The sequence below is a fragment of the Thamnophis sirtalis genome, unplaced genomic scaffold (assembly GCF_051295495.1).
Source record: "Thamnophis sirtalis isolate CommonGarterSnake01/CBP01778 unplaced genomic scaffold, rThaSir2_p1.2 scaffold_5, whole genome shotgun sequence".
Classification (NCBI taxonomy): Eukaryota; Metazoa; Chordata; class Lepidosauria; order Squamata; family Natricidae; genus Thamnophis; species Thamnophis sirtalis.
Genome location: NW_028261385.1, coordinates 114,292,936 through 114,317,260, shown reverse-complemented (window position 1 = coordinate 114,317,260; position 24,325 = coordinate 114,292,936). Strand labels below are relative to the sequence as shown.

Here is a 24,325-nt window from a genome sequence, read left to right as displayed (position 1 = left end):
AACAAATATGAATAGCAAGGCATAGTGTAGTAAATTAACTTGAGGCAGATGAGATAAATAAGAGACCAATTTAGACCAATTTAATATTTAAATTTAATACTTGACTAGGACATCCAACCTCTGTTTAGCCACATATACCTTGTACTTTCTTCCCAGTTCACAAATAAAGTGGAATTGCAAGTTCTTACACACTTCATTTAGTTATATCTAACATATTTTGTTTTTGTAAACAAAATTAGGTCCAGCAAAAATCTTTAAGAAACAATTTAATTGCATTAGAATATATTATCTGATCAGATTTAAATGGGAGAAATCCATGTGACTTCGAGTTAAAAGAGTTAAAACTAGAAATGTATGAGTCCTTGAAATATTTTTTGCTTTGATCAAAGCCATGACTGACTCTGGCTGTTTTGCAAAGTGTTTAAAGATCTTTATTTCCAAAAGTTCAGCCCAGGCAAGCTGCCATGCCATTTGAGGGCTTTTAAGAGTCACTTCTGCTGGATCTTCTGGTGAAGCAAAGTAACAGATTCAAGTGAACTGGTCCAACTTGAAGGTTTGATTAGAGGCAAATTGAACATCTTGGGTGTTTTTGAATTACAACCATAATACTGACCACTGTAAATAGTTTAAGAAGTAAGCTACAGCAGCACCATTCACATTTATCACCAAAAACAGTGAAAAAAGGGAAACATTTAAAACCAATTTCTTTCCACAAAAATAATTATTTAATTTCTTTGGTAAAGTGGCAGCTGTAGTACCACTGACTGAATATATTAATATTCAATTTTCCAGTGAGTTGGCTGTTCACAGGTTTTCTCATCATCTCCACAAAATCTGTTGTAAGTTGTTTTGGGGTCAAATCCCAGAATTTCTCTTTCTTCATGAATGCGGAAAGAAAATGTTGAGACTGAGGTTCCTATAAAATATCTGTGAAGAGAAAATATCAGTGGAAAAAGAAACATATTCCTAAAAATTGCTATCAGTTTTCTATAATCCATTATTAGTTTATTTGTAAAATTTATTGGCCACTCATTTTATCTCAGGGTAACCCCATTAATGCTATGCAAATAATAAAATAATTCAGTTTTGCCAAATATATAGTACGTTTTAGATTTATCCACACATCTATCAATACAAAATAATAAAGTGGCCATGTTAAAAAAAAAATAAAGCAAATAGACCAATCACAATGAATCAAAGGACTACAACCAAAAGTATCAATTCCTACTTCAAATGCTTTCCGAAGTCTCATTTTGAATAGCCTATGGAAAGCTGATAGTGTAGAAATAAGCAAATATAAGTACAGTGATTATTATGTATCACCTACCGCCAAGATCACCACATTCACCACATTCTGGACTGTTTCTGGGTAGTCTTCAAATATATATCTATAGTCTTATAGAGGTGAAACTCTAAAAATTAGAATATCATGCAAAAGTTCATTTATTTCAGTAATGCAACTTAAAAGGTGAAACTAATATATGAGATAAGACTCATTACACGCGAAGCAAGATAGTTCAAGTTGTGATTTGTCATAATTGTGAGGATTATGGCGTACAACTCATGAAAACCCCAAATCCACCATTTCAGAAAATTAGAATATTACATGCAATCAATAAAACAAGGATTGTACATAGAACAATATTGGACCTCTGAAAAGTATAAGCATGCATATGTACTCAGTACTTGGTTTGGGCCCCTTTTGCAGCAATTACTGCCTCAATGCGGCGTGGCATGGAAACTATCAGCCTGTGACACTGTTGAGGTGTTATGGAAGACCAGGATGCTTCAATAGCGGCCTTCAGCTCTTCTGCATTGTTCGGTCTCATGTCTCTCATCTTTCTCTTGGCAATGCCCCATAGATTCTCTATAGGGTTCAGGTCAGGCGAGTTTTCTGGTCAATCAACCACAGTAATCCCAGGGTCATTGAACAAGGTTTTGGTGCTTTTGGCAATGTGGACAGCTGGAAAATGGAAGTCAGCATCCCCATAAAGCTCGTCTGCAGAAGGAAGCATGAAGTGCTCCAAAATCTCCTGGTAGACGGCTGCGTTGAACCTGGTCTTAATGGAGCACAGTGGTCCAAAGACCTGTTGCTCAGTGGTCCAAAGTCCTCTTTTCTGATGAGAGCAACTGTTACATCTCATTTGGAAACCAAGGAGCCAGAGTATGGAGGAAGAATGAAGAGGCCATTCAAGCACAGTAATCCCACGGTCATTGAATCAGGTTTTGGTGCTTTTGGCAAAAGTTGCTCTCATCAGAAGAGGACTTTGGACCACTGAACAACAGGACTTTGGACCACTGTGCTTCATTAAGACCAGGGTCAACGCAGCCGTCTACCAGGAGATTTTGGAGTACTTCATGCTTCCTTCCGCAGACGAGCTTTATGGGGCTGCTGACTTCCATTTTCCAGCTACTCACACTGCCAAAAGCACCAAAACCTTGTTCAATAACCCTGGGATTACTGTGCTTGATTGGCCAACAAACTCGCCTGACCTGAACCCTATAGAGAATCTATGGGGCATTGCCAAGAGAAAGATGAGAGACATGAGACCGAACAATGCAGAAGAGCTGAAGGCCGCTATTGAAGCATCCTGGTCTTCCATAACATCTCAGCAGTGCCACAGGCTGATAGCTCCCGTGCCACGCCGCATTGAGGCAGTAATTGCTGCAAAAGGGGCCCAAACCAAGTACTGAGTACATATGCATGCTTATACTTTTCAGAGGTCCGATATTGTTCTATGTACAATCCTTGTTTTATTGATTGCATGTAATATTCTAATTTTCTGAGATAGTGGATTTGGGGTTTTCATGAGCTGTACGCCATAATCATCACAATTATGACAAATCATGGCATGAACTATCTTCTTTGCATGTAATGAGTCTTATCTCATATATTAGTTTCACCTTTTAAGTTGCATTACTGAAATAAACGAACTTTTGCACAATATTGTAATTTTTTGAGTTTCACCTGTATACAAAACACTATAAAAGTCCAGGAATAAGGTAAGGAAGTCTCTTGTGGATTTTACCCAGCTAATTGTTGCCAACTCTAGGGAGGAGGGTACAATACATGGAGCCAGCACTCTCCAAAAACTTTTCTATGGTCATGTTGCCAGCATGATATCATGGAGTGCTGTTACCTTCCCACTGAAGTGGTACCTGTTTATCTACTCAAACTTGCATGGGTTTTTAACTGCAAGGATGGCAGGTGCTGGGGCAAGTGTATGAGAGCGAGAGGTGTGGGAGGAGGAAGATACCTGGCATGTGCACATATCCATTGGTCAATAATTGCTATTCCTCCATCTTTGTAGAGCTCCATTTCCTCCCAAGTAGGTTCAAATCTCACCATCTCCGGAAGAAGTGCTTTTAATTCTTCAACCTCTGGAAAAATACACTCAATCAACATTCTTCAAGTGGCAAATTTCATCTTATCTCTACTTATATTAAAACTGAACCTGGAAGTGGCACCTGGATGTGACCTGATTCCATTAGATATAATAAAGAGAAATGTGGACTGATAGCTTTTATATTAGCAACCAACTGTACAGTTATTGATCAGATTGGGCAAATTCCCATAGATTGGAATGTTGCAATTACTGTACTTATCTATAAGAAAAGCAATAGAAAAGGTCCTTCAAATTATAAGCCAATGTTTGCTCAGAACCATCAGTAAGTTTTATGCCTCATACTGGCAATGGATGATTCACAACAGTTGGAGCTTTTGGTCGAAAAGTACTCTGATTTCAAAAAGAACTGATTGGCGACTGACCAATGTATAGTCTTGCAACACTTGGTGGAAAAGTATTTCGCTTTGTCTGTAACCTCTTCTTATGCAGCTTTTATTGATTTAAAATTTGCTTTTCACTCCATTGCATGTTATCTTCAGGAGAAATGGAATGCTTCCTCTACAGAATAAAAAGTTTTTATATCAAATTCATTTATTGTAGGAAAACACATCTGAGTGAGTCAGACACAGGGGTAGGACCCTACCGGTTTAACAACAGGTTCGCTGAGGGCTACGTTTATATGTAACATGAGACCATGTTACATATGAAATCATCTTCATCCCATTACATCAGCCTGTCTCACCTGATCAAACAGGGAAGGTATGTTACGGATCCAGGAAGAGGTAAGGCAGGCCCTCACTGTCCTGGCCTTTGAGAAAGAATTGGAAAACAAATGGCTCTGCTGTCTTGCTTGGGGCTCACAGAGAAACACAGCAATGAGCCTGGTTAGCTCCCTAAAACACTCTCCACATTTTTAAAGTAACTTTTAACATTGAAGTTGAATCATCCCTGCCAGTTTTTAAATTTGATATACTGTTTTTATATTTTGTTATTTTATTTGTACATCGCCCAGATGCCCTCTGTGAGGGAGATGGGCGGTTTTAAAATTTGGTAATATAAATGAACAAGTAAGTACATTTTTCTTATTGGCTTTCTACTAATGTGCTTTATATAACCTACCTGTTTTATACACTGTTTAGAATATTTTACCCAGGTAAATTTTGTTGTGGTATTAGTTTTAGCTGTTTCTTCTCTTTCTACTTAGTCTATAATATATTTTTATAGTGTTGATTTTTCAAATTATTGGTTTACAACCACTCATTTATTAAGACAGCACTAAACGAGGGTGACTTATGACTGGTCTACCAAGTTGCAGCTGTTATAGTGCCCTGCAGTCATATGATCGTAGTTTGGGCACTTGGTAACTGGCTTACAATTACGACAGTTGCAGTATTCTGCGGGCATGTGATTGCCATCTGAAACCTTCCCTTCCAACTTTCCAGAAACCAGCAGGATGTTGCATGTTGCTCCCATTACTTTTTCACCTGCCCATGCCCATAGAGGACATCCATCCATCAGTACTCTGTGCTCCTGTCTGCAGCACCCGTCTGCATTCCACAGCATCTATCCATAACTGATGTGCTTGCAGCTCTCACTCGCAGCTCTTATTCACTGATCAGCTTGCCTGGGATTCCTGCCTCTTCTCACTTTCAACTCATGCAGCCCTAAAGTTAACAAAGGAAACTGGGAATGCTGGGAATGCCATCACTAAGTAATCCATTCCCAATCCATACCCAAGGACTACCTGTAATTCAAGTTCAACAGGTACTGGAAAGGAATTGACCAAACCAGGGGGAGGAATCAAGTAGGGGATAAGTCTGTGATCGTTACATAGGCACAAGAGAACAAGTTCTGCTCCCTCACCCGCAATGCCGTTGAATCTTATCTAGTCTGGCCTAAGTGCAAATTGCCAGTCTGGGAAGAGTCATGTGAAGTAGGCATGAACAATAAAGTAGCTGATTGAACTCTTCACATTCGTATCTAGTTGTTTGGACCTGGCAATAGTGAACAGATAAAACAGCACTGTCCTACTTTCCAGCAAGTGGTATTCAGAGGCACTGTGCTTCTCATATTGGAAGTTGAAATAACTGGCATGGGACTGAGTTATTTGAAGAACTGCCTGATGTCAGTTATATCTACCTGACCCATGAGTACTGGGAGAAGCAGCATGTTGCATGTTCTGTCTTGAAAAGAGTGTCATCCGATGGAAGCCAGCCTTTTCTGCCATGGCAATGTCCCTTTGGAACATTGTTCCCCTGGAACTAAGACTGGTCCTAACCCTGCTGGCCTTTAGAAGGCCCTGAAGACATGGCTCTGCCAACAAGCTTGGGCGTCCAATTTTTAAATTGTTTTGTTGAGCTTTGTGCAAGGATGTACAGTGGCCACTGACTAAGTATACTTTTGTTTTCTAAATAGTTTCTGATGTTTTATATGTTTCCATATTGTTTTTTTAACTTTTTATTGGTTTGTCGTTTTAATTGGTCATTGACTAGATAGATAGATAGACACAGACAGACAGACAACTTTTTTGAGTTTCCCAGAATCACTTAGGTGAGATGAGCAGCCATACAAATCAAATCAAATCAATAAAGAGCACTAGAGCATTAGCATAATTTTTTCCATTTCCCTATTAAAATTGATCCAGGTTGGTAACAATGCATTTCACAGTATTTACTTTTACCTTTCTTAACTCTTCTGAAGTTCAGCTTTCCTGGATAATTCTGGATGCTAATATTATCTGAGGAGTTACATCTTTCTCTTTACATTTATACATGGCACGTATAATTTTATATAGAATTACTCATATTATGCAATGGAAATCTACCTACTGACCCCCTTTCTACAATAAAAAGTTGTGATTTGAATCTTTCATTAGAATAAAATTGCTAAACTATGCTAAATTTTATTGTCCATTTCAATGCTTTTTCCTGTTCTACAGCATTAAGTTTTACAGTGTACAATATAAAACAAAGTTATGTGGATTGAATGTTACAGACTAGATCTCTCTAAAGAATATTGTGGATCATTGTCTCATTAAAACATTAATTTTTCTATAGTTTTGTTCTCAAAAGAAATAAAACTATTCTCAATGGTTCGTTGAATTGCAACAGGGGCAACAAAAACAAAACACAACAGAAACTGCATGATTAATGTCCTGAAGAAGTTGGCACACTAGTGATAATTTATGAAAAATCAAATATGGATCTTTTTAGGATTTCCTAGTTCAGTATATAACAAGACCAATATGAATTGCATGGTCTAGATTGCCATACAGTACTGTGTTTGAGGCCACAGCAGACCCATACCACACACAAAATGCAATTTACACAATTATTTCTTGTATTATCTTGTTTAACTTAAGTAAGGAAGTGACAATAGAGGCAGCTGTTGCCCACTGAGAGGCAACTTAAAATATCCCAGTAGATATGGTAGTCTCTTATGCTCCTGTACTTGGATTAAACCTAAAACTTTTCAAATATATCTTGCAAATTATTTTGTCTAGCAATGATTTTAACTTTGGTGCAGATTCATGTGCACAATATAATGCTAAATGAACAGATTTTGTTTGTTACATAATCAAAAATATTTTGCTAATTAGGGAGAAAAATACATACCCTGCACGATGGCATCAGTAGCTACAAAAACCTTCTCCAGCTTGTACAACTTTTTGAGGTTGTGGATTTTCTTAACTGCTCCCTGAATGCTGGGCACATCACTTCTGTGACCCCAGATGAAGTCTTTTCGTCTGAGATGAACACCAAGATATGGACCACCAATGGCTGTGCCCAGTTTTACCTAGCACATAAGAACCAGTACATGCTGAAACTGAAATAAAATGGCATTGATTCAGTAAGAATATATCTCTACTCTTGAACATATTTTCTGTAACACTCCTAAAGGATAAATTTGATGTATTTGATAAAGCTTTCAATATTCATAAATTGTCAGTGTACATACTGGGTTTGTATACAAGTTTTTAACAATAGCTTCAACTAGGAAACTCTGCATATTGCTTCCAAATGTATATATATATATAAATATACATATTAGAGAAATCCTTCATCTATGTGGAGAAAAATTTCATACTTGAAGATTTTATGTGCTTACAGCACATGCATCTACTTAATCCTATGTATACATAATATATTATATTATTTATTATGTAAACCACTTTCAATTGTGAGAAGTAAGGGTAATGTAAAAATGTCACTATCAGTTGCTAGTAAGAAACCACAAGTGATATTGCTGTCCACTCTTTAGCAATGCAGGCACTTCTACCCAGCTATACTCTTATCAGTTAAGTGTGATTAGGACGTGTTCAGATATATGCTGTTTTTCATATACAGTCTTCAGTGGTAACAGGCCTAAATATATTGCCTTTGAAAGAAAAATGAATCCTTCAGCAGATGTATGTATTTCCAGAGCTGAAAGCCATACAGATTTTGCAAGAATTCTGCATTTGTAAATCCAGTAGTATCTGCCACATTACTCAAAGTTAAGAAATTCTTACCAACAGAGTGATATCTTTTGAATAAAGGCTGTCTATCTGACTTCTTGTAAGCATTATAGGAACCCTTCTTGCAAGTACCTATCAGGCATAGGGATGTTTTTTTGCTTCTAGAGAAATTTGGCCATTGAAAAATATAGTAGAGAGTGTTTTAAAAAAGGACTCTGCTTATATAATCACAAAATTCTATTACTTTCTTGAGGAAAATAGAAAAATGGTACTTAAGTCTTCACAGACATGAGAAAGTTATGGCATTTTTGCATTCTACTTTTAAATGCTGCTTTTATTTAATCTTGCTTGTGCCAAGCTAATCTTTCCTCAGACAGAAGAAGCATTCAGTCTTTCTCTCTTTTACCATAATTTTTTAAAAACAATATAATTTTTAAGCATCTATTATTGGATAAGCCTCATTTCAGAAGTTTAAAATATTATTAAATAGATAAAACACTCTACTTTCCTTGTTGTAATTATAACTGCACAGAACTGATAGCAGTCTGTTTTTCCTATTTCATGATAACATGTCCTTAAGACAGATCCTTTTTTTAAATAAACCAAGTAAATAAACTATCTTTCTCAAACAGTGGAATTCTTTCTTGAGCTATTTTTCTGAGCATAAACATCCAAAGGAAAAGGAATCATGTATAATGAACTTCTAGGATTAATTAAAGATTTAAATGAAATGCAAAGCAGCCTAGCAATTTATATCCTGTTTCAAAAGAAGAAAAGTTTATTTGGTTATTGTAGGCAGACAAATTAAAGCCTACATTAATGTAGCCAAGGACAAGAGTGGGAGGCATGGGCAGCATTTGATGACTGGGATTAACGTTTTTTAAGTAGTAATTGCAGGCCATTTGTATGCAGTGGTGCCCCCCCACCCAAAAAAAAAATTGGGATAGGAAGGAATAGATTTTAAAACTCTATTTTTTCATCCCTTTTCATCTCAAAATGATAGGGAAGCATGCCACTAATGTTTGGTCATTACAGTTGGAAAACTCAGAGCACCCGAGATTGCCCTGACTGTTCATCGCATTTTGTTTATTGTACCATTCACTTTAAGGGATAATGCATGTCTTTGACAAGAGGAATGATGTTTTGGTAAGTAATACATTCGTGTTGAGTCATTGCTATTTTTTAATCAGATATTACTTATAAAAATCCCAGCTCCATACATCAATAGAAAATCGAGGTATGCGATCACTGAGGGTATAAATAAAACTACTGGACTTATTTCCTTTTCATTATTGAAGAAATAAGTAAAGAATATTTGACCCATGTACATGGTCAGTCTTGTTGCTCTTGAATTGGGACAGTCTTCAAGTTGTAGGCGATTCAGGATGAAAACGTGCCATGCGATTAATTTATGAGCCTCTCTTTTTAACTATAATTCCTGTCAGAATTTTATTATGATTTTTAAATTAAGTTTGACTTAATTATCTCTTTTTAAATATCTACTGTATTGTATCACTGAAATATAGAAATATAAGTAGTGAGAAAATTTGGAGCAAGTAGAAGAAATATTTCGTATATTCTTCACCCATAACACATTAATCCAGTGCTCACTTTCTATATCTTACAGTTTAAGCCATCTACCTGAATTTTAGTAACCAGTGATGGGATATGACCGGTATGCCCCGGTACGGACGTACCGGTGCCTGCTGGGAGCACCAGGTACCGTTCCGGTACAGTGCTCCGGAGGGCCCACCTTTTTTACCTGAGCCGATTGGGGCTCATGCGCACAGAGCGTACAGCGCATGTGCGACGCTCCACTGAGCAGCTGGAGCGTCGCGGAGCAGGCAGTAAGTACGTATGTCCACGCTGCGCGCCTGCATGTGTTGGACGCCTGGCCCCGTTGCCCCGTACTGGTTGCCCCGGGATCCGGAACCCACCACTGCAATGAACATAAAAAAATGAAGGTCTGCAATAGTTAAATTAAAAATAAATCTATACATTACTACTGTAACACTCTCTACATGGGGCTGCCCTTGAAGAGTACCCGGAGGCTTCAACTGGTCCAGAATGCGGCTGCGCGGGTTATCATGGGGGCACCTAGGTGCTCCCATGTTACACCCCTTTTAGGCGGCCTGCACTGGTTGCCAGTTGTCTTTCGGGTGCGATTCAAGGTACTAATTATGACCTTTAAAGCGCTCCATGGCTTAGGCCCAGGATACCTGCGAGACCACCAACTGCCACCGGTAGCCTCCCACCGTCCAGTGCGATCCCACAGAGTTGGCCTCCTCAGGGTGCTGTTGGCCAGACAGTGTCAGCTAGCGATCCCCAGGGGGGGAGCCTTCCCTGTGGAATGAGCTACCCCCGGGGCTTTGTATAATCCCCGACCTTTGGTCCTTCCGATGCGCCCTAAAGAGTTGGCTTTTCCAGCAAGCCAGCCTGGCCTGAACAAAATAAAATTTTGATTATTATTAATTTTAATCGATTTTTTTTAAAAAAATGTTATTGTTAATCTTAATTGGGTTTGTTTTGGATATTCTATTTAATTTTTTTAACTTTTGTAATATGTGTTTTTTTTTAATGTTGTACACTGCCCTGAGTCCTTGGGAGAAGGGTGGCATATAAATCCAATAAACCAACCAACCAACCAATTACTTAATTACATTACCTTCATATTTCTCCAATCTTCAGAGTACCATGTTCTGTCCTTTTCATCAGAAGAATTTAAATATTTAGCTCTAAACATGTCTCCCACCACACGGAGGTGTTTGGCGAACACCATACTTCGACGAGTCTGTTTGACATAAAAATGTTATTGAAAACTAGTTTATTTATTTCAGCATAATTACAAAAGTCTCCTAGAATACACAAAATTACAGGAAAATGAAACTGAAAGAAATAATTGTTTTATCAGTAAGGCTGATAAGAGTGTTAGTTTCAGAGTTGGTTAAAAAAAACAATAGTGGTTTTATGTCAAAAATCATAGATGATCAAAATTTTGGCTTGCCTGGGCCACACCAAATGAACAGGAATTGTCCTGAGCTACATATAAAATATGCTACATATAAAATATGCTACATATAAAATATGTAACATAAATCACATAATAATGTCAAAAGTTTACAATCTTCTGGGCTGTATTACTATCTGTCCAGGGCACCATTTGGTCCTTAGATCATGGGTTGGACATGCCTGTGTTAAATTGCAGTTCATTACATTAGCAATTACAAATAAATATATTAATCTAAGAACAATTTAAACAAGAAGCTTGCAGTAGAACATTTGGACAAATGGGAAGTTCTAACAATTGATGAAGGAAAAAATATCTCTTTTCAGTGGAAACACTTCAATTTTTATGGGAATGCTTAAAGGAATTCAATTTTTAAAAAACAGAAAAATTCAGGTGTAGTACATATCTTCTGTTTATACAATACAAGGTTCTAATTAGCAATAGCAATACTACCTAGAGTTATATATGACCACATCGTGCTTTATAGCATTGTGAGTGGTTTACAGTGTCCGTTTATTGCTATCAACAATCTGGATCTTCATTTTACCTACCCTGGATGGATGGAAGGCTAAGTAAACCTTGAACTTGTCAGGATCGAACTCCAGGCTGTAGGCAGAGTTAGCCTGCACCACCAGTTAGCCTGCGCCACCAGGGTTCTTATGATACAAATGAAAGATGCACTGAATGCAAAATGCTACAGACATTTTCTTAAATGGACTTTAATTACATTTTAGCAGATATTTCCTGAATCCCTTAAAATGATGGGCACATTTTGTATTTTTATGTGCTATAGAATAAAATTAAATTATTACTACTGAGATATGGTTAATTACAAGCAGCTGCTAAGGCTAATGCATAGCTAATCATAGAATGGAAGGATTTGGTTTTCATAAATAAAAATAATATTTAACAGATTGTGTATTAAAAGTGACTACTCCATTATTATGCACACAATATAAATAAAATTATGTTATTCTCACATTCCAGTAGTCTTTGCCACCATAATGATCATGAAGAAGATGTTCAGCTCTGTCTAACATCACTGACCTATTAAAATGAAAAAAAAAACTAAGTAAGGTAAAGATACATTAAGACAATTTTCCTCTTTGAGCTCCACAAGTATTGATGCATCCATGGCATTTTCTTAATAAGTATGAAAGTGGAGTATGAGCAGGAGGTTGGACTAGAAGACCTCCAAGGTCCCTTCCAACTCTGCTATTCTGTTATAACCATAAGATTGATTCACAAATCCAAAAGATGCTTCCCAGCCTCAATTTACGATTTATATTCTTTTCCCTTTACAGTAGTTGTAAATTGGGATAATAAATACTGCCAACATTAGTAAGTTTGATGCATGAGAAAACATAAAATTCCCTACTTTCTTCTTCTAAGCTAAATAATATGGCAACTGTGTGGAATAAAAAAATTAATTCAGGAAGTCTCACCTGCTGGATAAATTCAAAAGCAAAGGGGCTACAATAGAAGCAGAACCTTGGACAGATAAACAAACCACTTTAAGGCCTCGAGTTTCTTCATAACCCCAGAACCATCCCCTATAAGAACAAGAAGAGTTAATAGTTTCATGAATACAAAGTAGTAATAAATCTGAAATAAATCTTGATAATAACTCAATATAAGTTGATAACTCAATAGTAACTTGTTAGAATGTTATGGCATGAAGTAAAAACATTCAGTGAAAATTGTAATATAAAATACTATTTTAATATTTTCTTAAAATAAAAAGTTTAAGAATTCTTTAATAATGGATTACAATAAGTCAGTTGAAGATAATAGTGAGTATGGGTAAAAACAAACAAAACTGCATTACAAGTTAGTTAAAAGGAAAAATATTGTATGAGTTTTAAACAAAGATTAAAACAACGAAGAACAGGAAAGTCTACTTTTACTTTAAAACAAATTACTACCCATTCTCTGAAAACAGTACAAATTTGAATCCTCTGAGAAGTTGGTTCCTATTTTTAGGAAGCATACCACACAAACCACATTTCTTCTATATTCTTCTTTGGTTTTGCATATCTTCCCCTGTCCTTCATTTCCCCGACTTTTTGTAGATAAAACTGCTGTTACCCATTTCATATGGATTTATTTTTTTCCTTTTTCTAATTCATTAAGGCAATTAAATGGAAGATGACCACACTGAGGAAAGATGTTATATGAAGAAATTTGTTTATTAAAAACAGTCAAATTTAAATAATTAACTAGTATCACTTTCATTTTACTTTCTGATATGATCATGAGAACTGTTTTGGCTTCCAAATGAACAAGGTAGAAAAGTAAAAAGCCAAGTGATAGGGGAAAAAGAAGGCTGCAATTTGTGGAACTTAGATGCTCAGTAGGAGTCTGTTAAGTTGGGGTGAAATGTTATCTTTTCAGTTTTTGGAATGAATTTTTAAAAGCTGTATTAAGTCTGCTTTAAGGCCAATAGTTTCAAGTTTCATATCACAAAATAACAGGGAATTGTATTTTGCAATTAAATTACCATGATAAAATTAAGAGTGCTGTGGGGGGCTCTCAGATACATTTTTGGGACAATACATAGACCTGGAATTTCATATTACTGAACTTTGATTTGGATTGTGAATTGCTTAGGAAAAGACTTGACAAATTATAAAAATCTGTAAACTGCTGCAACCATTGGCTATCAGCAGGGAGTTATTATCTAGATAATATATCTCCTATACAATACTGTTTCCATTTATCTATCAATATAACATGAGGACTTTTAACACCTCAATAGCCTATACCCATCTCTTCCTGTGGCTCTGCTTGTTCTGTGGCTTTGGGCCCTGCTGGCTGAGATTTTGGAACAAGAAGTCTTCTCAGTTTTGATGCTTTCACCGTGATACATTCTTCTAAGGAGAAAGATTCTACGTATCGTTTGAATTTTGACTTGCCTATCCCAAGAGCTTGATTTTGAATTTTAAAATGTTTTTCTCTCTTTTTCTAAAATACTTCCCTCCTTCCCAGAAAACAAGGTTGGAAATAATTTTTAGCTAGAAATTATGTTAATATAACAATATAAAGTTTAGTATACCTGTAGTATTTATCTTTGTCTGTTGAATACATATGTTGGTCAATGCATGGTCTCTCATCAATCTTCTCCTCCCATGTCCCCTCTTTCCATCCTTCAGCATAGTTTTGTAGGACATATATCTCATCAATAAAAGGACCACCTGACTCTGAGTAACAATTCAACATAAATCAGTACACAAATGTAAGCATATATCTCGCTACAGATAATAGATGTACAATCATAATGCATTGTAGCCAGTAGATACAAAGTAGCACCACTGATTGTAAAGTAGTTATCTTACACTTTTTGGAATGGAGGTTTGAATAGAAGAATTTGAAATGGACCTGTGTATGTTTAAGGGGAGAGCCAAATAGCTTGCATCAGGAAGAAAATTCCAAAGCATTTGAAAAGTTAATAAAATTGTATTCTCTCTCTCCCCACAAGCCCACAATAACAAGCCTGTAACTACTAAATTCATGAACTTTGCCTGCAATCATTGTGCTTTTCAACAGTGCAAATATATACCAAAATGTTTCAAATGGGAATACATACATTTGTACTGAAAAAGTTAAAAAATATGCATAGAGTTTGAATACTGAAATAGTATCTTAATACAGCTCATCTATCTTAATGCATAGAAAAAGCCAGATGAAACTACACTAAGATTTCATATCATTGGTGCTTCTAAAGCATATGTTACCTGCAACAAATTGTTCATACTCAATAACATGTATGTTTTCATTGAGGCTTGGCACATCAAAAAATTTGGACCAAGGAATTTGGACTTGATGAATTTTATGAGTTTGCCAATGATAAAGACGTCCCCATGGAGGAAGAACCAACACCCATGCTTCAGTCTTCAATAAGGTCTTCAGAAGAGATGCAATTCGTATGTATACATCTCTACGTAGGTTGAAACCTTCAGGTGGATTAACATCATACAAAAGATACCTAGAGAAAAGAAATAATATTACAAATAAACTACTGTTAAACCATGATTTATAATCATTTCAATTTTAAAGCAGAGGAAAAAAAGCTAAGCAACTATATTTTGGAAGGATTCTGAATTCAGACATTTTGAAAAGAATGATGGAATATTATGACATGCTGCTTTGACATTCTATGATGGCTTCTCTTTATCATCTACTGTATGATATAAAAATAAATCCCCATTGTTATATAAAAACCACTGCATTTATTTTTATGCTTTCATGCTTTTTTCTTCTTAGTGCTAAGAAAGCTTCTAATATACAATTTTTGTGTATACTCAAGAAGGATTGTCACTGTCTGGGTGTGCTGTGGTATAGAGATATTCTGCATTAAAACAAGCTAATTAAATCTATGTCTCCTATCCTTGTCCATAATCTTTACAAAAACTATTTTCTTTTCAGTCATTTAAAATCTCACGCTTTGTGACTATTCAGTAATCCTAACTAAGGTTTAAACAACATTATTGGTGTGGTATTGATATAGTCCTATATATAGTATAATCAGTAAATATCTTGTACTGAAAATAGTGAAATGCCATTTTCACTACTGAATGAAACATTGTTCCTGTGTTTACCTATGCTCATCAAAGATTTAAGAGCCCCTTCTTAAATATAACGTGCTAAAAGTCATTTGTCATTTACTGTTTTACCCAGTTACTCTAAATTATCTTGTCCTTGGGATTATACTAGAGGTAAATCAAAGACATAGCTTGTACTTTCTCTTCCCACCCCACCCCCTCAAATCCTGCTATCTCCTCTGATTACAACTTTACAGCAAAGTGCTAGTTCAAAACCACTAGGTATTCTATTCCTCTCAATAAGCCTGGATTTCATAAGTATTTAAGCTCTCTGTGGTGCTTTTGGTGCTCCCAGAACTTGACTATTTGCTTCCAGACATTTTGATACCCAAACAGATAAACAGCATTATGAACTGAGTGTGGAATTTGTCGTCTTTATGTGCTTGCAGTACTTGCCCTGTAAGTTTCAGTAGAGATATACAGTACAAGCTACAGCATATAAACCACCTCCTTTAAATATGCACTGTATGTCTATATTACATAAGGTAAGAATTACTATGTTAATACAGGTAGTCCTTGAGTTACAACAGGTCATTTAGTGACCATTCAAAGTTATAATGGCACTGATAAAAGTAAGTTAGTACTTCCCTCAGCCTTTTTCACACTTACAACCATTGCAGCATCCCCATGAGCCGAGGTGGCGTAGTGGTTAGGGTGCAGTACTGCAGGCCACTTCAGCTGACTGTTATCTGCAGTTCAGCGGTTCAAATCTCACTGGCTCAGGGTTGACTCAGCCTTCCATCCTTCCGAGGTGGGTGAAATGAGGACCCGGATTGTTGTTGGGGGCAACATGCTGACTCTGTAAACCGCTTAGAGAGGGCTGAAAGCCCTATGAAGCGGTATATAAGTCTAACTGCTATTGCTATAGTCACATGATCATAATGCAGATGCTTGACAATTGATTCATATTTATGATGGTTGCGGTGTCCTAAGATATTGAGATCACCTTTTGTGTACTTCTGGTAAGCAAAGTCAATGGGGAAGCCTGATTCACTTAACAACTATGTAACTAACTTAACAACTGCAGTGATTCACTTAACAACTGTGGTAAGAAAAGTGGCAAAATGGGGCAAAACTTACTTAACAAATGTCTTACTTAGCAACAGAAAATTTGGGCTCAATTGTGGTCGTAAATCGAGGACTCCCTGTATTTCATGGGAATACTTTTAAGTTAACTGTTATGCACAAACGCCTCCAACCCAGGTATTATTGGCAGAGGCAATTCTGGGGATGAGATGTGGAGATGGAAAGCAGGTGAATCTCATCCCATTTCTTTAAAACTTCCCCAATAGACTAACAACATTAAACAAAACAGAAAGAACGGTGACTTTTGAAGAAGCTGTTAAAGTTTCTATTGGGGAAATGGTCAGGAACCAGCGAAGAAAGAGGCTGAAAGGGGAACCGGATCAGACCCTGAAGAATTAAAGCCACCAAGCAGGGCAAGAAGCCACAAGCCGGAGCAAGCTCGGCCGCGCTCTAGCATCCTCACAAACCGACGCTGGGAGCCCTCCTTCCGGCTTCTTCACTGCAAAAAATGAAGCGGCCGAAGAACGAGGCTTGGGTTCCCTCCGTCTCAAGGGATGTCCCAGGCCCCTCGCACTCAAGGAAGTGCGGGCGGACTGCAAACGCGCCCCTCGGGCCCGGCGCTTGCTCTGCTTCTCTCACCGTCTGAAAGGCGCCGCCACAGCAACGGCGGGCTGGGAGGAGTAGCTGTGGCCCGCCTGGAAGGCTTCGAAGGGCTCCTGGGCGGCGGCGAGACCCCAAAAAACGAGGATGGGACACAAGCGAAGGAACCCCCAGCTCCAGCGCAGCGCCATCTGTGGCTTCTGCTACCGAGAGAAAGGGCGGGATCAGTTGGGCTGGAGGCGGGCAGAGAAGGTCCGATGCAAAACCTGGCTTGAATTTTGGAAGAGGGGGCTGTTGTGCTTGACGAAGACCGTGAACCGACGTTTTCGAGTGCAGGACTTTCAACCCTAACCCACAATACGGAATCCACTTTACAGCTTCTCCTCCTCCTCTTCTGGGACAGTTATAAAGGGAGAATTGCAGGGTTCCTTTAGTAGCTAGTGCAGAACGCGCTTAAAGAACTGTGATGATTTTTACTACTGTTTTTGTTCCCTTCTGGGGAAAAATAACCAACAGCAATATTTGGAACGGTGTGATTCATCGTTGTTGCAGAAAATAACAGGGCTTAGACGTCTCAGTAAAGGGTTAACAACATATAGGTAAGGTTAAGCCGGACAAGAATGCCCCGAGCCTTATCCATTCCACAGAGGATTGAATACCTTATCTACCTGACTAGGTCTAGGCAGGAAATTGGTAAGATTCTATTCTCATAAGGTAATCAAGATATCCTGTCACTAGGGTTAATGTGTACAAGGCATACATGACACGGGAAGAATATGTATTTAGGAGAATGATCAATATCCTGCCTGATAAAGTATAAAAACCTGTAACAAACTGCCCTTCGGGGTTCAGATTCTGCTTGAGCTATAGTTGCTGAATCTTGCGCAATAAACCTTTCCCTTCAACAAAGAACTGGTCTGATCTCATTTCTGCAACATGAACAATCCTAATAGAAGCACACATTCTTATACTTTGTCAAAAAGCAGCACAACATGGAAATACGTAACCCATTTCTGATTGGTTACCTTGAGGAAAGAAGCCTTATAAGCAGATACTGTTTTGCTTCCCCCTTTGTCTGGGCTGCAGGTATGGAGCTCTAGTCTCATAATGGTTACATGGCTTTGTAAGAACTTTAGCTGAACTCTGGGGTTTTGTGAGAACTTTAACTGAACTCTGCAGCTAGGCTTCATACTTCCTTTTCTTTTGCGAGCTTCAAACTCCATCTTTTACTTTATAATAACAAGTTGAAAGGGGCCCCGAGTGGCTATCCAGCTTGACCCCGTATGTTCACTCTTAATGTCCAAATTTCACTTTACATCCTATTTTATCATAGAGTTATAATTGTGACCTTCAGTGGAAGAAGATATTGCTGGGTTCTCTTTTGGATGTGCAATAGTTGGGTAGGGGAGGAAGAGACAAACAGCACTTTGATCCTAAAGCAGTTCAAGTACCTGGCCAATACAGTTTTCAAGAGGGAGAAGCCGCAGTAATGGTGAAGGAAGAATAGGAAGCAGGAGGGCAAATTAGGAACTTTCAAAGCATTTTGCTAGCCTGATTGTAGATTTTCTAGCAAAATTGGTTCAAGAGGTAATTGTATTCTGCTGACCGAGGAAGGAGGAGAAATTTAAGATTTCTTTTTATAAAATAGATTTATTTTAATGAAACAACATATAAATACAACATTTAGAAATGGTGTTTTGACAGAGGTTCAAAGTTTGTGCCTGTCAATTTGCTTAATTCATGCAGAATTTGTGTTTCCTTTTCATACATCTGAAAAAGAGCAAGGGCATAATGAATGCATACATTTCCTTTCAAATAATACAACAATGTGTGATCTTACAAAGTTGATTTGAATTTTGAATTTAAACTTGTAGTGAACATCTTACATTTGAAAGCTTTTGAACAATAAAAAACCTGAAAAATTAGAATTGTATCAAATCAGTTACAATACTTACTTGTTGCCAGTCTGTTTCTGTATTGTGTTTATAACCAAGTAAGTGGCACATGCCATGAGCAACTGTCACCTGTTTAAGGGAAAAAGCTTTTAAATGATTTATATATTTGTAATTGATTGGCTAAGTAGAATGTTAGAGAAATTCCACATCACAATAATTTAAAATCATAATAGAAATAGTCATCATTTATAGACTACAGTGAAAACTTCAGTATGATTTCTCCCTTGTTAGTGGAAAGGAGTTAGAATTATAGAGGGAACAAATGTATTCAATGTATGCCAGTCAATTTAAACAGCATTTTGTATTGCTAGCATTTCTACTAAAGAGGTTGGGAAACTTTTTTTTATAAAGGGTGAGACCCCATCCCTCCTCTGACTCAGTGGGACAGCTGGCAGACTAAGGAACATGGTAAACATTGGACATGCCCTCTACCAACAGGTAGGCTGCTGAGAACTCAACTTGTCATCTTATTCCCATATTTTATTTTTAATTTTTTATTCTCCCTTTATTATTAATCTTTTTTACATAAATAACTCAAGATGGCCAACATATCTAATACTCCTCCCTTCGCTTATTTTTCCCACAACAACTCTGTGAAGTAGGTTGGGGTGAGAGAGAAGGGTCACCCAGACTCTTTTTATGCCTCAGGTGGGACTGGAACATAATGTCTCTCTGTTTCTAGCCTGCTGCCTTAACCAGTAGACCCTCACTGCACGTCATTTTTAAACAATGTTAGATTTCATCAAGATTAAACAGGTAGGGAAAGCATGACTTTTGGAACACTACTGGGTCATGTAACCAGCTGTGAGGGGATCTTAGAACTGAGGAGCTGGCAACATTCCTGGAGCTAGCAAGATCAACTGACAAGCACAAAGAGCGGTAACCATAAGCTTTCACCAATGAGTTATTCATATTTTGAGTTGGCATAATGATTTAAATAGCTTAACTATGAAAGGGAAAAAAAACTAGTGACTTGTTTAAGAAAAAAAAATCTTGCAATAAAACACATGCTAGTAAAGATGAGAAAGCTAAAAATAAACTGAGAGTAAGCATGTTATGGGCTAACTTGAAGAATACTGTAAAAAAGGGCTACCAGAATTGTGCTGTCAAAATATGGACAACTACTTGATGGCCACAAAAGGACATAAATAACTTGTTTCTGCCATCTAGTGATCATTTGGATTTATGTAGTACATGTATGTTATTCTAGATGTGAAGCAGTAAAATTTCTGTCAGTGGGATTGAAACATTAATATCATATTTTCTGATACCAAAAAGTTTTTAATAAATAACTGGAGAAATAACAATAAAAATATTTTCATTTTTATAAATCATTTCATTAAACATTTCAGAACCTTATTCAAATAAATACTTGTATAAATGTACACTTACTGTAAGAATGCTGTTATAATCATCGTGGTTCTGTCTACATTGTTGATAGATATATTCTACACCTAGAAAAATGTCTCCCAAATTGTCATTTTGAAAACAGGGCTGGGGTAATTCTCCACCTTTTAGATTCTGTGATATGCCCAAAGAAAATTCAGTTATATACATGTTCTCAATTTGGTAAAACAAGTGCCATGCTGAAAATAAAATAGGGGTATTAAGAACAGACTATACAATATTTTTAAACACTTTATGGTAATAAAAGATATAGCATTACTATATTTGAATCCGGGAGATATGAATTTAATTTGTTCTCCTTCTCCCACATTCTCTCCATGTTCTAACTTCTACTTGTTTGCTTCTTATTCACTAAGTATAAACTTATGCATTATGATTTATAGGCTATGGCTTCCTTATTGGAACAAATTTCCATATCACACTAAGCCAAAGCAAACTATATTATGACAATATTAGGTATATATCAAAATTGCTTAGGAGTAATAATATATGTAAGCTCAATGGTATACTCTCAAAGGGATAATTCACAATTTTCAATGGGATTTATTTCCATCTACACTTGCTTAGAACAAGAATTCTAGGAGTAAATAGCAGAGAATATGAAGATCATTTGTACTTCTATCCCCCTACAGAAACTTACAAACAAAACATTTATTCATTTATTAAATTTATATTTAGCCCATCTTGCCTAGTGCGGACTCTCAACAGTAAAACAGGATAAAACATCAAAATATTAAGATAATACATGTTATCACTAAAATTTACATTTACTTTCTTCTCATACATATTAATTACAATAGTTATAAAATAGATCTTGAAAAACAAGTAATAATCTTTTAGGTATCCGTTTATTCACATATTCTGCAATATCCACTATCATGGATATTGATACATTTTTGGGGTACACATATAATAAGCTGTGCTGTTTTTTAGGGGCTTCATCTTTGATGTGCCACTGTAATTGTCCTTTCCTTTATTATGAAGATTTCTGGGTAGGGCCTGAATCATTCCTAATTTGCCAGACTTTTCTGTTGTCGTCATATATTAACATGATACTGTTCTATGTATTAATACCTGATTTCTGCTAAAATTACTGCCAAGCTCTAAAGGAATAAATGAGCACACACATACCTCATGAAAAGGAAAAGATAGCACATCAGTAGGGATATTCTTCTGTCTGTAAGTTCTGTTGATTTGCTGTATGTACATATTACTAACACAAATTACACCAAGGTCAAACTTTTGCACACCCAAAATATAACGGAGTTGTTCTATATTCTTGCGAAGTGGGACTCTCCTGATTGGAATAGCTCTCTGCAAATTACGTATGATCAGGCTCATCTCATAAAAATGGAAGAACGTTACACAGTCCTGCAAAGTAGACTATGATTAGACACCAATTACTAGCAGGTGGAACCTAAAATGAGAAGTACTGCAGTATTTTGGATAACAAAAGAATTGTAGCATATTTATCTCCAGTTGCCAGGTTTCCCAAGATAAAAAGGCACTCCCTAAAGACTTTTTGCAAAGTAAGAGAATGGAAGATGAAACCTGGATGATTAAAAAAAAAAGACCCAACTGACTCTAAGGTGAAGCCTGATATATTAATAACAAAAGCACTAATCAAACTAAACAATTCAATTGTGAGGTTACTGCTTCTTCACTAGTTGTGCCCAGCGAGTCCTTTTCAGATCTGTTTTCAATTGAAGATAGCATATGAAATGACAAAGTTAAGATCAAGGCATAAAAAAGTATTACAGTGGAATGGTGATGCTTCTATTTGCCCCAGCTTTTGTGAGTCTATAGGCAAGAAAAGAATTAACACCCAAGAGCTATGACTGCTGTGTCTGAGCCCTGCTTTTCCACCAAAAAAGCAGAGATGAAAACAATACAGGAGTTCCCACCCACCCCTTTTTGAAATGTTACTTAATCTTGAGAAACATTTCCCTCTACTAACTTCTATGAACACACTATTGTAAGTTTTGAGGGGACGATATAATTGAGAAAGTATTGGGGAATGCTCTAACCCAGGCTTTCTCAATCTTGGCAGCTTTAAGATGGGTGGTCGCTGTGTGTAATTCTGGGCGCTGAAGTCCACCTATCTTAAAATTGTCAAGGGTGTGAAACCTGCTTTAATCCAGAGCAAAACATTCAAACTAGAAGTGAGGCTTTCTCGTGAAATATACCTTTGCCCCAAAACTCGTCCGTGTTAATCACTTCCCTAATCACTCTGTATTAAAAACTATCTCCAGGCCCTTCCTCACGCACACATTTTATAAATATATATAAAAAAGAGAGACGAAGCTCCGTTAAAAGAAACCGTTAAAATTTTAAACTGTTTTGTTCGTTTTCGATGAGAGGCGTAAAACGGAGTCCTACGCTATCGGCAGAAGCTCGGTAATCCTATTCTTGAGGGAAGTCCTTCAAGAGCATGCGACGCTCTGTCCGCTGCGTTGCGTCACTTCCGTACTGCGCGGGAGACGCCGGGGAGATGCGCGGAGTCCCTTCTTCCGTAGGTGGAGCTGAGCCTCTTCGGGGTCAATGGCGGTTTGTTTATGCGACAGTGAGAGAAAGGAATTCGGGACTCACGGCTTCGTTTTGTAGGAAAAGCATCCTCTGTACATCTTCAGAGGTATCTTCTCCCTCCCTCCCTCCCTCCCTCCCTCCCTCCCTTCCTTCCTTTTTCCTCATAGTTGGGTCCGGGTAGCGCAGATAGAAACTAGGGGGCCAAAGTTAAAACGTACGTACCTCGGAGTTTTACGGGCTGATCAGGGGAAGTAATGGTGTTCCACTTGCTTTGTGCTCACGGTGGGTGTTGCTGGGACGGCAGAAGGCAGGCAGAAAGATCAAGAGAGGGGAGCACTTTCACGGTTGGGATAATTGTAGAAATTCTCCCTTCTACTTATTTATGAGTGCTAACATCCAAGGTTATCCAGTGGAGCTGGTGGAAGATTCAGAACAGATTAAAAGAAGTTCAGCTTTATGCAGTATCAAGTGTATAGAGTTTAAATTGCAGTTTCAGGTGTTGGGTTCTCATCCATAAAATCTTACTCCAGTGGCTCAGGGCTGCAGTAACAATGGGATCACCATTCTCCTCTGCCCATCCTACAGATCTGGCAGGTTGAGCAAACTCCAGTCCCATCACTTAAGCCAGTGGCTCACAACTTCGACTGGGTGGGGAATTTGCGGAGCTAGGGTTAGGTTGTTGTATGTAATGGTTTGTGATGGTAAGTATGGAGAAGAACCAGAGCCAGGGGAATTGTTAGATTCCCCTGTATTCTTCTGGGTGTGATTCTTGTCTGGACTACCTCGCAAGGCTGATAGCTGTAAAACATTGGCATAAACAATGGAGTTTTGTGAGCTCTTGGGTGCCTCTCTTCTCTATCATCATTTTCGGGTTACCATTCTGCCAGAGGTCTGTCCAGCACTATCCCTGCTCTGCTTTAGAAAGGAATAGAACATGTGGCTCTTCAGAAAGCCCATGGCCCAAGATAGTGTTGTGAATTTAATTAGGGATGATTGATTAGGGATGGCAGAAATGACTTTTTATGTACGGTATCTCCCCATGGTTTAGTGAGTTTTTAAATGTAAGTTGCCTTGAGTCTTTCTGATATGATGGTGATATATAAGTCAAATACCGTGTTTCCATCTTTTCCATTTCCTTTCTCCTTTTCTTTCTCTTTTCCTTTTTTCCATTTCCTTTCCTTTCTCTTTTCCTTTCCTTTCTCCTTTCCTTTCTCCTTTCCTTTCTCTTTTCCTTTCCTTATTTCCTTTTCCCTTTTTTTCTTTTCCCTTCCCCTTTCCCTCCCTTCTTCATCCTTTCCTTTCTTTTTTCCCATTTCCTTTCCTTTTTCCTTTCCTTCTTTTCCATTTCATTTCCTTTTTCCTTCCTTTTCTCTTTTCCTTTCCTTTCTTCTTTCCCATTT

At 37.4% G+C, this 24,325-nt stretch overlaps 3 protein-coding genes across 4 annotated transcripts in view; 1 reads left to right on the top strand and 2 right to left on the bottom strand.

The window, feature by feature from the left end:
- Positions 1-79: 79 nt before the first annotated feature.
- On the bottom strand, positions 80-17,228 carry LOC106552208 (GDP-fucose protein O-fucosyltransferase 2). The gene is made up of 9 exons (XM_014070427.2): positions 17,077-17,228; positions 14,545-14,795; positions 13,866-14,010; positions 12,256-12,363; positions 11,791-11,857; positions 10,469-10,594; positions 6,962-7,142; positions 3,258-3,381; positions 80-927 (listed from the first exon to the last, which is right to left on the bottom strand). Exons 1-9 carry the CDS (start codon positions 17,226-17,228, stop codon positions 774-776), a joined length of 1,308 nt encoding a protein of 435 aa, XP_013925902.2. The 3' UTR covers positions 80-773.
- A 1,439-nt stretch (positions 17,229-18,667) lies between these two features.
- On the bottom strand, positions 18,668-22,859 carry LOC106552210 (ybeY metalloendoribonuclease). 2 transcript variants are annotated; one of them, XM_087716632.1, is made up of 5 exons: positions 22,779-22,859; positions 21,531-21,770; positions 20,385-20,513; positions 18,993-19,061; positions 18,668-18,807 (listed from the first exon to the last, which is right to left on the bottom strand). In XM_087716632.1, the coding sequence occupies exons 2-5, from the start codon at positions 21,738-21,740 to the stop codon at positions 18,721-18,723; spliced, it is 495 nt and encodes a 164-aa protein (XP_087572758.1). In that variant the 5' UTR covers positions 21,741-21,770; positions 22,779-22,859; the 3' UTR covers positions 18,668-18,720. The 2 variants fall into 2 exon arrangements, with proteins under 2 accessions (XP_087572758.1, XP_013925904.2); XM_014070429.2 differs by having other exon boundaries at positions 22,586-22,843.
- Positions 22,860-22,895: 36 nt separating this feature from the next.
- LOC106552207 (germinal-center associated nuclear protein) overlaps positions 22,896-24,325 on the top strand; it is an 86,292-nt gene continuing 84,862 nt past the window's right edge. The window contains exon 1 of the mRNA XM_087716631.1: positions 22,896-23,031. The gene's annotated coding sequence lies outside the window, so the exon portion shown is untranslated. The remainder of the gene's footprint in view (positions 23,032-24,325) is intronic.

Coding starts and splice junctions, on each gene's coding strand:
- LOC106552210 (XM_087716632.1), bottom strand. CDS start 21,740: ATGAGCCTGATCATACGTAATTTGCAGAGAGCTATTCCAATCAGGAGA. Junction 19,062..20,384: donor ATTATAACAGCATTCTTACA/GTAAGTGTACAT, acceptor TCCCTTAAACAG/GTGACAGTTGCTCATGGCAT. Junction 18,808..18,992: donor CAGAAACAGACTGGCAACAA/GTAAGTATTGTA, acceptor GCTCTTTTTCAG/ATGTATGAAAAGGAAACACA.
- LOC106552208 (XM_014070427.2), bottom strand. CDS start 17,228: ATGGCGCTGCGCTGGAGCTGGGGGTTCCTTCGCTTGTGTCCCATCCTC. Junction 11,858..12,255: donor CTTTTGAATTTATCCAGCAG/GTGAGACTTCCT, acceptor TCATTTTAATAG/GTCAGTGATGTTAGACAGAG. Junction 7,143..10,468: donor AAGATTGGAGAAATATGAAG/GTAATGTAATTA, acceptor CTTATGTGCTAG/GTAAAACTGGGCACAGCCAT.